This window comes from Montipora capricornis, chromosome 4 (genome assembly GCF_036669925.1).
Source record: "Montipora capricornis isolate CH-2021 chromosome 4, ASM3666992v2, whole genome shotgun sequence".
Taxonomy (NCBI): domain Eukaryota; kingdom Metazoa; phylum Cnidaria; class Anthozoa; order Scleractinia; family Acroporidae; genus Montipora; species Montipora capricornis.
In genome coordinates this window covers 34673435-34686095 of record NC_090886.1, presented here as the reverse complement: position 1 = coordinate 34686095, position 12661 = coordinate 34673435, and the positions used below count along the sequence as shown (strand labels likewise).

The window sequence follows — 12661 nt, the reverse complement described above, 5'->3', positions numbered from 1 at the left end:
AGCAGATGACGAAGTAGAAAGTCAAAATGTCAAAGGCAATAAAAAGATAAAAAAAGTTTATTGAAGGTACTTAATTCTAAATACTAAAATGGACTTTTTGCAATTTTATTTCAATATTTTGTTGAGCCGATTTTCCGCAAGTTGTTTGTTTTTTCAATGTTTGCCCCCAGCATAACGCATGGCTAATTTGCATGACAATATGAAAACCAACATGGCGGCTATCGTGAAAAAGGCCTTTTCAAGTAGTACTGAACTACTGAATCTGTTGCCCGAATGAACGTCGTCCGCCAAGCTTTGTATATCAATGTCAGAAAATCGAAGTCATTGTAAACATTTCGAATTAAACGACCCAAAAGATCAAAGATAAAGCACGGCACGGCGTGGAGTCACATGAGTGATTTGAGTGCTCAGACTAAAATGGCTGCCATATTTGTCCCTCAAACTATCCCTTCATTGAGAATCAAACTCAATTTGAGTGCACATGCTTCTATTGTGCCGGTTAAAAGAAACAGCAGAGTATTTTTTACCCAGGTGGGGGTTGCAATGAGGAGTGACATATTACTTAAAGTATCACAGGAACGGCTCACAGAGGAGCCAGTTTTGGCGGTTTTTTGATGTCTGGAAGAGACACATCCGCACCCCTGCGCCAGTAACACCTCCGATACCGTGACCTACCCCACAATGGAGCGTTTCCACTCACATGACCAGCAGTCATATTGGATTACTGAAACAAAAGAAAGTATTTGCATAGAAATAGAGTTCAAATCCCAGAGGTTTAGTTTGGTACGCCAACATGGCCGCCGTGACGTCATGTGCGAATGCTCTATATACTCCTATCGTAGAAATACTGTAATGTTCTTTGTGGATCATCGGGTTCACACGAGCTGGTCTTTTGCATCGTTCAGGGTGTCAAGTTCCTAGTTTGTCCTATTTTTCGGAGTCATTCCTATATTTCCTCCTATTTTATCAAGAAAACCTCCTATGTTTTTCCTATTTTTTGTTTCTTGCTGTACAAAGACTTTTTAATGCTAGGTCATAAAAATGTTTCAGGTATAATAGCCTCAATCTAAAACCCTGTGGCACTTCATTTTTTTGGAAGAAAAATGTACTAAGGGGTATGGGCCCTGAGATTTTTTTGTTATCGTTACACTAAAATACGGTAATCCGTATTTTAGTGTAACGATAACAAAAAAATCTCAGGGCCCATACCCCTTAGTACATTTTTCTTCCAAAAAAATGAAGTGCCACAGGGTTTTAGATTGAGGCTATTTGTGAGCTTTTTATTGTTCATGTTGATTTTAAGAAAACTAAACTCGTGCTGAGTTCTTAGAAACCTCAAAATAGTGTTAAGGCGCTCAATAGGCCATTTCCGAGTTCACGTCTGCCTCCTCTTCAAAGCGAGTCTGAGTGCGAAGTTTTTGTTATGAAAATTACTTTTCATTCATATGTAAAGTAGAACTACTTACCATCACAAAAACTTCGCACTTAGACTCGCTTTGAAGAGGAGGCAGACATGAACTCGGAAATGGCCTATTAGTTTTTGGGGACGCTGTTGCATTTGAAGCAGTCGTACCTTCTTTAACAACGCTGTACCTGTCAGGTTAATAGGAGGTTTTCACGTAACGTCATCGCCGCTGGTGGACGAAAACAAAAGATCTCCTATCTTCTTTCGTTCGTCCACCAGAAGTCGTACATTTCTCTATTGTTATTGGTGTCTCTGGAGGTTGGTTGAAAACGTCCTATGTAAACTGGTGAATGTTATGTCATCATGGAAGGGTGACCGACAGTTGAATCTTCAATTTCAGTTTGAAATTAAATATGGAACACAGTGTTTGCCAAACCGTTTTGCATAACACAATAGGCCAGTTTCGTATTCTAACGGTTGGACTGGATCTATCATGAAATGGAGGCTAATGCGGGTAAATTAATTTGCATTTGAAAAGATTTGCCTGCATTAGCCTCCATTTCATGCTAGATCCAGTCCAGCCGTGTATTCGAAAATGGCCTATTTAACTAAAGTTGTAAGGATGGAACGGAAGGAAGTGAATATCGTAGGGTTGTCTGGGAGCCGATATGCTGTGTAAGTTACCTGTGAAATCTCCTATTTTTTTTACGTTTTTTCCTATTTTGACTTCTTTTTCGTGTTCAAATTTCCTATTTTCCTGATCGTTCTTAAAATGCAGTAGCTCACTTGAATGAAGCGTCACGAAAACTTAACCTTGCCTTGCTCCTTTCTCCATCCCATTCTTCTCTCCTACTGCAGCCCCCGCCCCCATCCCAAACAACAACATTTTTATAATAAGAGAAATTTACAAAAAGCCCATAGATTACTGACCCTCGGTCTATCAACGGTTGTGGGTGGGTGCGGGCGTCTGTGTTGTTTCAGATAATGCAAAGAGGTGGTTGCTAACGTGTGCCTGCGAGTATTTCGATTTTCGGCACAGGCAGCAAGAATTGCGGCCTCTAGATGTGATCAGGAGTAAACGGAAATAGAGAGAAAAACAGGAATCGCCCCAATGCATTGGATCTGCTTCCCGTATGGATAAATGGCTCAAGTTCTTCCCCGGTGTTTGTTTGTTTCCTATTGAGATTGTCTGAAAAATCTTCTTGCTTTAAGGACGGTGCCTACTATTGTTATTGCGCATACGTTTTGCGCATCTCGAGATACTCGGCTTTCCTATCGGTGATGCTTACTAATACAGGGATATTTTTGCGCGGTTTAAAACTATCCGGAAAAAGTAGATCTTAGTAAGTACTTTTGGTACCCAAAAAGAAAATTGGGGGTAACCATGCATTCTTTAGAGGTAATTAAGCTTCAGTTTTGAGAAAGAACTCCCTATGTTGCTTTGTATTTTAAAGGTTTTTACGAATATTGTTCATGAATTGTCTTTAAAAAATACGTGGTTACCCCCAATTTTCTTTTGTTGTTAAGATCTGCATTTCCTGCGTAATCATAAATCGGGGCAAAAATACCTTTGAATTATATTTAGTAGGCACTGCCCTTAAGATCATCTATCTCCTTCACTTCATTGACAGTTTAAGAGGGACTGTTTTGCAAAGCATTCTCCATTTCGATAAAAGACGGGTCTGAAGCACAAGTCACATTCCACAGTCCCCGCGCCACTGATGAACAAGGAAGCGAAACGTTTCCCCTAGACCTGAAACAACATTTTTGTAGAGTGGTTAGGGCTAGGAGACAATTTTGGTGTTGCTTTTCTGTCTGTAGCACAGTGACATGTACACTGACTTGTGATCGGAGGTTCGATAAATGCTGTCGTCAGTTTTATTCACTAACAATGACTCCTGACAAAACTGCCAAAGATTAGATTTGCTAGTATGCAGTGCGGCCTGGAAGAGATTTGCCAGGACATGCCATAATAAGTTTATTTATCGACCTTTGGAAAAATATACAATAGATTAACATGTAAAATAAACATATATCAAAATGCATGAATTAAGATTTTGAATGCATGTACACTTAATAGGTTTAACCATGATTATCTTTAAATTAGTCTTGTTGCTCTAGGTATAAATGAGTTCATATGTCTTTTAGTGCCTGATCTTAGTATTTTTACATTAATTTGTTGATTTGATCTGAGAATATGGTTCCTATTTACATGTGTACTAATAAATACTTGATTAGGGTGTTCAGCAGCTAGTATTCAATGTTCTTTTTTAAGTTCTCGTTTTGTGTACTGTGGTCGTCTTTCATGATATGGTTGATCTAGCAGCACCAATGATGCCCAGACTCCTGTTTTGTACTCTCTGGAGGTCATCTGCAAGGTATTGGGGGCAGTCCAAGCGAAGACAAATTTCAGTACAGTAAATAGTCGAGCCGACTTGGTTTCTCGTAGATAGTCAAGTCTTGTGTTTTCTTTTTTGACAGTTTGTTTAATGTGGTATTTCCAACCCAGATTATTTTGGTGCCATACATGGTTAAGCTACACCTGTCAAAACATGGAATCCTTTGACCAGTATCACGTGACCATATCGCAGGCTCAAGGTTAAAGCTTATCGACTTTTTAAGTTGACCGCTGACCAGGCCCTGGTTTTCGATTGGATTGCAGGCTCAAACCAGGTTAACTGATTGAAAGGATAAATAACACAGGAGCTCCGCTTTTAGGCATGGCTAAATCTATACATTATTTGATTTACAGTCAACAGTATGTCGTCACCGAGTCGTTTTGCCAACGGTCAGTTCACACTAACGTCTCATTGACCGTAAAGGTTTCCTTACTATTATCATTTTGGCTGTGGGGCAAAACCCAAAACGAAACGTTAATGGCGGATCGATATCTCAGAAAAAACGCAAAGTTACAGTAGCCTCGTTATTCTTCGGGTCGTCCGGAAATCTGCCGTATAAACGTAGGTTTCACGACGAACAGAATAAACTTCACGATTAAACTAAAACTAAATCACGAAGGGAACGTACAGTTTAAGAGCAAAAGTAGCTTAAGCTTACAAAAGGTTTTTTTAGAATTTAAAAGCACTCACCGTATAATTCGTCGATGTCCTCAAGTGAAACGACGCATAACCGGAATGAAAAGCATTAGATCATATTTGCAAACTCCGCACTACCGGCCATGATGGCATAGTACTGTATTAAAGCAAGTCCATCTCTCCCGGTTCCCCTAACCTCACTACTTGCCACAAAAACGTCGATAAAAAGCCGATGTGTAAGCACTTCTTGCGCTCCATCACCCCTCATATATTCCTTTTCTTCTCATCCGAACATTGCTCACACTGGTGCCATTCCATTTCATCTTTTCCCAACATCACACGATTATTCATTTTGCTAACACGGTTCAACGCTCTTTCCCCCAATTTCGATACTTGCTCTTGCGCATGTGCGCATCCACTCGTAAAAGGGTTCTAAAAACAACCCAATATATTTGAGACAATTTCGAAGAATAAATTAAATGGAAACGTTTGTTGAGGTTATAGGCACTTTTAGTCAGGGATCAAGATTGAACAAAGCTCGGGCATTTTGTTAGGACTTTACGAAATCAACTGTCAACTGGCGCAAATCGGTTTTTCTCGCGCATTACACGTTTATCACATCATTATCAAATTTGTATCCTCTTGAATTCCGAAGAAATTTTTAGCGTAACTTTAAAGGAGATTCAATTGATGGACGCTCATTTGTTGAAACTGTGTAGGTGAGTTGGCGTAGGCGAGACTGCCCACCTGTCATTTCGCAAATAGGAAGCTACCGGTAGTTTGCAAAGTTCTATTAGTCAAGTCGCAGACCTCTGCGTGATATTTCTTCCCCCATTTTTGTTCGAAGAGCTAGGTGAAGCCGGGGTTTCTGTTCGGTGGTAAGACGTTGTTCATCTCATCAAGAGAAAATGAGGGGACAGAGAAGGAGGCTCCCGGTCCAGCCCTTGGGATATGTCATGTCCACGAAAGTTATTTTTAGACTTGCGGAAGTCTTCCGAGACGTCCGCATGCAGGCCAACCTCGGTCCGATGTTTGAAAGAAAATACATATTCATCAGTCTTCCACGTGCGCCATCATTTTCTCTTTTCACTAAAAACCTGAGAGCGAAGCAAGACTGTGTGCGGACGTCTCGGAAGACAGACTTGCCCTAGAACAAAGACTTCCGCTCGTCTAAAAATAACTTTCTTGGACATAACATATCCCGGCCAACGCCTTGAGCCTCCCTCTTTGTCCCCTCATTTTCTCTTGATCTCATCCATTCAAACACGGACGCTCAGAATATGACTTTATGATTGGCCAAAAGAACAATAGAAGGAACAAATATAACAATGGATTTAGCACAGAAAACAGTAGGCAGTACGACATTATACAGCCAACGGAAAATAGTGATCCACAAGAGGTACTACCCTACCGAGCAGAAAATTGGATTCCCAAGACGTTTGCAAAACAGCTGGTTTGTTGAGTGATCCTCGCCCATTTGACATGACGAGATGATGAGACCTAGATTTAGAGCAAAAGAAACTTTCCCATGAAAATTGAAGAGAGTGTGGACCCATCAGGAATAAAAGTTACACGACAGAAGGCAATCTGATTTCCCTGTCTTTAAGTCTACCCCTCTAAAGTAAATTCTAAGCCGAATTCAGGACAGTCAAGTTACATGCAGTGTTATTTGCTTTTAAGTCTTCGTTTTTTTACAAAACATTTCTCTTTGTCAGGGAATTTTCAATCACTCTAACAATTTGTCTGAAACTCTCATAAACTAACTCAATTGTCGCATCTCTCGAAGTCCAGGATTGCAACATAGTAAAACTATATTATTTCAGCCGAGGAGGGCATTATATTTTTTTCTACTTTGTCAACATTTGATATATTTTTTGATCATCTTCACCACACCTCGCTTGTTTAACCCAAAAATCTTTGAGGCTGTGGTGAATTTTTACTTTACTTAGCTCAGATTTTAAAGCGTACGATCGGCAAAAGTTACAAAGGGGGTAGTGGTAAGGACTCTTTTGGTACTTTTGTCGCCACTTGAAGTATTCGTTATATGCTGTATTATTTCTATCCAGGTAATGAAGGTAATCTGCTAGCTCCTTAACTGTTTTGAAGTCCATTACGTTGATATAAGAGCCCGGTATAGCCAGTTTGCCATAGTCACCTTCGAGTCCTCCCATCACAACAGGGACTATGTTGTCATCACCTGCGGTGAGAAAGTTCATAACTAAAGGTGCAATATTCCATTAGTATGTAGTAAACATAGTGATGGCGTAATATACTGCCAAGATTAGAATGCTTTACGTGGCTTCCTTTGCCAGGCACTTTTTTTAAGGGGAGGAGGAATCTGATTCTACAAATGCTGGATGACGAGCGAAAGCTATGACATATTTATTGTGTCATTGGTCGTTCTTATACTAGTCACGCATAATTCTTCTGGACGAACTATCCAGTTTAGTGCGTCTTTGAAGACGTATTAAAGTGGATAGTTCCTCGAGACGCTTAATTCGTCTCGTGCACGCAGAAAAAATGGTTTGCCAAGGACGTACCAGACGGATTATGCGTCTCATATAGTTCGTTTTACACTAGACGAATCATGTAACATGACAGACTCATTATTCGTCTGGACGGATTTTGCGTCTCTAGTATCATTCAGCATAGCGGCCAAGGCGTAACGTGTAAACAACCCATATCACATGAGAATACAGTTGCAGGAACGAGCTTAACCGCCTCTCTCTTCTTTAATTTAAAGAGGGCGCGAAAAAAAAAAGAACGGCTGATCGCAGGTTAGATCGCACTCTACTTCACAAGTTTGGAGAGATCTATCCAGAGTGCGCCATTGCGCCGGCGTCCTAGGACGCACAAAACATTCTACAAAGAGTCCAACTGGACGCAGAAAAGAATCAAATGTTTTATTATTAAAAACGGCATTGGTTCTGTCATTAACCGGATAATCCTGAACCGAGAGAGGTCTGGGCTGGAGGTACACGAAGCCGTAGTAACTCGAAAAGAAAGAAGAAACGTCTAGAAAAGAAATATTAACAAAGTTTCTTAGCAGAAAATCGCTGCAGAGTTTTCTTTTTTTGTTTGAAAGGTATCCTCGTTACTTGCTAAAGTACCGAAAAGCCAGCAACAATGCAACTAGTTTATCACTGAACTAGTGAGAACATGGTCCGGTTCTTGGGTCGACCTCTGTCACGCAACGCTACAGAACTGACGTACCGTTGCGTGACAAAAAAGAAAATCACCCAACAAATGTTCTGCTGAATTGAAAGCATTTTCCACTTGGAGACACTGAGGCCTTTATCATGTACAACGTAAAAGAAAAAAAAAGGCCTAAAACTATACGTGAGGAAGAAAAATTAGTCAGCGAAACAGGATAACTACGTGTACTTTGAACCCTTGTTGAACACAAGGAAATCAACCCGTCACAAAATTAGCCAAATATTTTACCTGCTGAATACAATATTACTATTATTTTTTATTTCATCAAGAATCACCGCAGGTGCATTCGAGACTACTTGATGATTTCAGCGAGTGTAACAGGTTTTGAGAACTCGGACTTAAAATGAGTTCGGTTTAATTTGCGTATTCCCGATTTCACAGCCGATTCCTCGAATTGCCAAGGCAACTTAACTTTGTAATCTTCCGCTGTATTAGACTCACAGCAGCTGCAGTTTTTATTTAATTTTTTTCGAAACTGGGAAATAAATTTTGTTTCATTTTCAGCGACGAACAAAACAAAAACGGAAATCTACATAAAAAAACAAATCTGAGCAAGGTTTCTTCCGATCATCAATATTTTTTTCGAGATTGACATTAAAAAAGATAACGCTGATAAATTTAAATATTACGCAAACAGACATGACATGTATATTAATCAGGGGTGGCAAAAAAAAAACAAAAGTGAACAAATGATAAGCTAAAGCGACATTCAAAGCAAACGTAAGTTTAATATTCCGCCACTTATCTGCTGTATTGTCTTTTGGGATGACGATATCGAATACAAGCCGTCTCGCAGAATGAATGACCGGACTTTGTCGTTTTTTTTGTTTTGTTTTGTTTTGTTTTTTTGTACAGAACTGATTTAAATGTTGTCTTTATCCCTCGCTTCCACTACAAAATAAGCCAAAGTTTTTCGCATTCAAAAGGTTACTTATGCGCCAATCGACTCGAAAATTCAACACCTCTCACCCACCCTCCCCCACCAAGGGCAAACACCGTGCATTTGAACTCTTGAAGATTGGTTCGTTCGAATTCCAGCTCCCTCGGGCCAAAATGGAGTTCAAATGCCCTACCCTATCGTCGGATTTGTCTGCCAAATTCCCCCTCCTGCAGCTGTCGTCTTTAATAACAGGAAAAAACTTTAAGAACTAGACGTACATATTAATTAGTTAGCCGGCTACGTAGAATGTTTTCCGAGTGGCAGGGTATTCTGCAGTTTAAGCCAACGCGGTTTTTCATTCGACAGTGTTTTTTTTTTTTTTTCCTTTCACTGTTCACTGGTCTTCACTGCTGTTTTATGTCTATGCTAAAACCTCTGCAGACAAACACTCATTATATAAAAAATCTACATTTTTACAATCTAAAAGCCTTTTTTTTAGGAAACGCATATCAGGAAACGCATTCGACGGTAAACGGAAAAAAAAAGGAAGGCCTTAGCGACTTCGACGCCTAGCCTGCGAGCAGGCCCTCCGAGGGACTGGGGTTGGGGGTAGAATGAGAGCCTGCCCGCAAGGCTTTGTATTCTGAATGTCGCGTCCAAATTTTGGACGCAAAATACTGATTGGCTGAAATGAAATTACCTCGTGACGTCACCAGTGACAAGCTCCGACAATAAGAAAGCCTCTTCGCTTCGCAGAGATGAGGTGGTCAGAAATGCGTCTGAGAAAATTGTAGAATGTTGCAATTTACCATAATTTTACATAATTAAAGGTTGGGCGACGCGATGCAATGGCTTCTCTACTGGAAGGAAGGAAGTTCTATCTCTGTTATCCACAGGATTCGGAAAAAGGCTTATTTCCCAACTGTTTTTCGTAGCGGCCAAAGTACAACGAGGGCGACTTCATGTCACCGTGGTAGTTTCCTGTCCTCGACAAAGCATTATCGCTGATCACATTTGGACAAAAATGGGCCTTTCGGCTGCCTCTGTTGCTGATTTAACGATAGAGAACGATAGAGGAACTCTACACGATTTTAGCAAGTATTTGGTTAAGCCGAAAAGGCGACTCCACAAATGATTGCTCGATCTCCTCGTAACTCCGCAAATACTCAATAAACCTTTGAAATAAATTGGTGTAGGTATTAGAATATTGTAATGTATGTAATGTCTTGATTCATTAAAATAAATTAAAAAAGATAACCCCGCTTCGCTTTACCGAAATTTGGCAGCAGTTGTGGTCGACGATTCTCACACAGAGGAGATGCGGTCAGGGAAACGAATTTCTCTATTACGATTCCCGTCGTTTGAAGTTTGTGTGCTCAATTTTTCCCTAACGAACGAAACATTTTTTCCGCGGAAGGGACTTCGACGAATTACCGTAATGAATATTCAGCTACGCTTTACAGCATCAGCAATAGTTGTTATAGGCTTTTCTGGCGAAGTCTTCCTTCCTTTACAGTTTTTTTTTTGAGTTTCTGCCTCGAGCAAATTGAAATACACAACGGGTGGCTTTCTGTTTTCTGTTCTTTTTTCAATGTTTACTTCGGGTGCGCGCTGATTGGCTAATTTTTGACAGCTCTCTCAGCGTGACATCAGGAGGCGGCATTCAAAATTCAAAGGGATGCGTGCAGGCTCTCCTTCTCTCCCACCGAGGAGAGAGAGCCTGCTCGCAGGCTATCGACGCCTGATTTGAAACCTGACACTACCGGTTCAATTTTCCCCACCCCACCAATGCAAAGGTCAAATTTCCCACTCCCCGGGGTTTGCCCGGGCAGTGGGGGAAGGAGGGGGTGTTGAAGTTTCGATTTGATCGGCGCATTACTTCTGTTTTATAATTCAAGCCATCGATTGATTGAACTTACCTAAGTGTTCCCAGTATTTTTCGGTGATGTAATCCTTGCAAAGAACATTCTCAAATGCGAGGTAGAACTTGTACGGTTTAAGGCATTGCTTTTCTCTCGATTTTGAGCAAGACAATTTCTTGCCAAGAAACTGCGAGCATCTTCCGTATGCGTCAACATCTATGAACTGTTTCAATTGCTTGACAAAATCTAGTCGGAGACGAGGTCCACAATTACTCACCATCCAGGCTACAAGTTTCATTTTTCCTTTTGTGTAATCAACTGCCATTGCCTCGGCTTTCTCTGTTAGCCTTAAAGGAGCATATGTTGCATACGCAGCAGAAAAATCGGAATCACTTCTGTAAGTCCAGGTCGCGTTGAAAAATCCCTTGAGGAAGCCAGGATCCGGGGTAACTCTTGGACTCTCCATTGTGTGATAAACCCAGCGTTGCGAAATTGGTCTGGTTTTCGACAAAGCGACAAGATGGCCTAAATTCGGCATGTTATTTGAGTGAAACACGACTAAATTGCTCTCGCTAAAGCGTTGTTTGTCATAGGTAATTTCAAATCGTTCTAGAGGACATTGCACGAAATTTTCACCAGTTGTATCCAAATTGCACTCCTCTCTGTTTTCTCCTACCCATTTCACTTCGTTGCCATTTAACGTATAGACTAATATTAAAAGCCTCCTTGGAAGTCTTTCCAGTAAGATATCTACTTTCGGTTTCTTTGGAGATGAAATAATCTGAGCTTGATATTGTTTGGCTGTATTGGAGTTGACACGGGACGTGGCATGTTCAGTGTCAGTGCCTTTAGTGGCAAGCCTAGCGAGGTTGGTTGTGCTAGTCTTGCCCGGCTGCTGTTGTGTCTCCAAAAAACTCGGGGTTTCCGATTTTCGTCGCCACTTTGTAATCGTTAAGGTTCCGAATAACAACAGAATAATGATTGTGAAATTTCGAACACATCTTCGAGGATGAAGCCTCATTTTAGGAATGTGACGAAAAACAAATAAATAAAAGCGAGCAATTATATTTGTGGCTTTCCTGAGGCTGTGAGTTGCATCCCGCCGACAAGGTATCTCGCTGAAAGAAAGGAAAACACAGTTAGCGTCGAGCCATGGAGGGAAATAAGGAAAGGATATTTGTACGCATGACATACGACACGCTGAGCTACACTGAGTTTGATTGAACGTTGATAACGTGCAAAAGTCAAAGGCAAATAATCTTTTTTGACATTTTTCTCAACTTACCGACTTGACATACGGAACTGTCAGCAATTAAACGAACACAGAATTTTTGTCCACAAACGAGCCAGTCCAATTTAAGATATTGAAATTAGCAAAATAAAGCCGTGGTTTAAAATGCAGCGCACTTCTGTACGATTTATAAATTATCCATTGTGTCACATTACCCTTTCTTGTTACACATCTTAGAGTACCCAATGGGCAAAATTATTGGTAAACGAAGCACTACATCTGATCAGAAGGCATCCGAAGACCTTGAGAACTTATTTACGCTTGCGCTTATATATATTCGCGCAAGTGTTGTGCAGAAGATGGCCTATGTTAATGAAGAAATTTACTCTTTTCAGTGTGATGTTGACACGGGAATTATCGAGGATACTCTATTGCTATTAAAGTCGAACATTTGACGTTCCGATTTCTTGTTCGAATGCTCAGCTACAGGAGCCTTGTGGGAACTACGCCATTAAACTTCATTTGCCACTTGTTGTGATATGCTGCTGAAAAAGGACTGAAATGGCCGAAGTGGAACATGATGTTGCAAATCAAATATTGACTCGTGTAATGCGCTAGTGGAAGGATGATACCAGTTGCTTGACAACGGGCGAGATCGGCGTTCAAGGCTCGTCACGCAACGCTCCTCTCCACAAAAAGGCTACAACTTGTAGGATTAGTCACATTATGCTCGTAAATTTGACCATTGTGCTTTTTAGCGTCACTCTAAAAATCGTACAATTATGCCGAAAATTATGCTCGTGCCAGACCATTATGCTCGTGTGATGCTGGTTGAAATTTCGCCCTTGAGTCCACGGTACCACCCAAACGAGTCATTAAAGCTTAAAACGGAACATTTTAATATTTTTGTTTTACTCTTAAAGGTGACGAAAAACAACGTGGTATATCTAAAATGTGTGAAGCATGTTGATACAAGTATTGTATGTCAGAAATTTGGTCTACGTTTATATCTTTTTGCATTGAAGCATTTAT

The 12661-nt window shown here is 40.6% G+C and overlaps 1 protein-coding gene across 9 annotated transcripts in view; it reads right to left on the bottom strand.

Annotated features, from left to right (window-relative positions):
- Nucleotides 1-3337: 3337 nt before the first annotated feature.
- LOC138046235 (3-galactosyl-N-acetylglucosaminide 4-alpha-L-fucosyltransferase FUT3-like) overlaps nt 3338-12661 on the bottom strand; it is a 34924-nt gene continuing 25600 nt past the window's right edge. For 8 of the 9 annotated variants that reach the window (XM_068892908.1, XM_068892911.1, XM_068892907.1 and 5 more), the window contains exons 2-3: nt 10456-11516; nt 3338-6637 (exon numbers count right to left, since the gene is read on the bottom strand). In XM_068892908.1, the coding sequence (XP_068749009.1) occupies nt 6288-6637; nt 10456-11419 (1314 nt within the window). In that variant the 5' untranslated portion in view covers nt 11420-11516 and the 3' untranslated portion in view covers nt 3338-6287. Of the gene's footprint in view, nt 6638-10455; nt 11517-11683; nt 12236-12661 lie in introns of those variants that run through there. The other variant, XM_068892906.1, reaches the window with a different exon arrangement.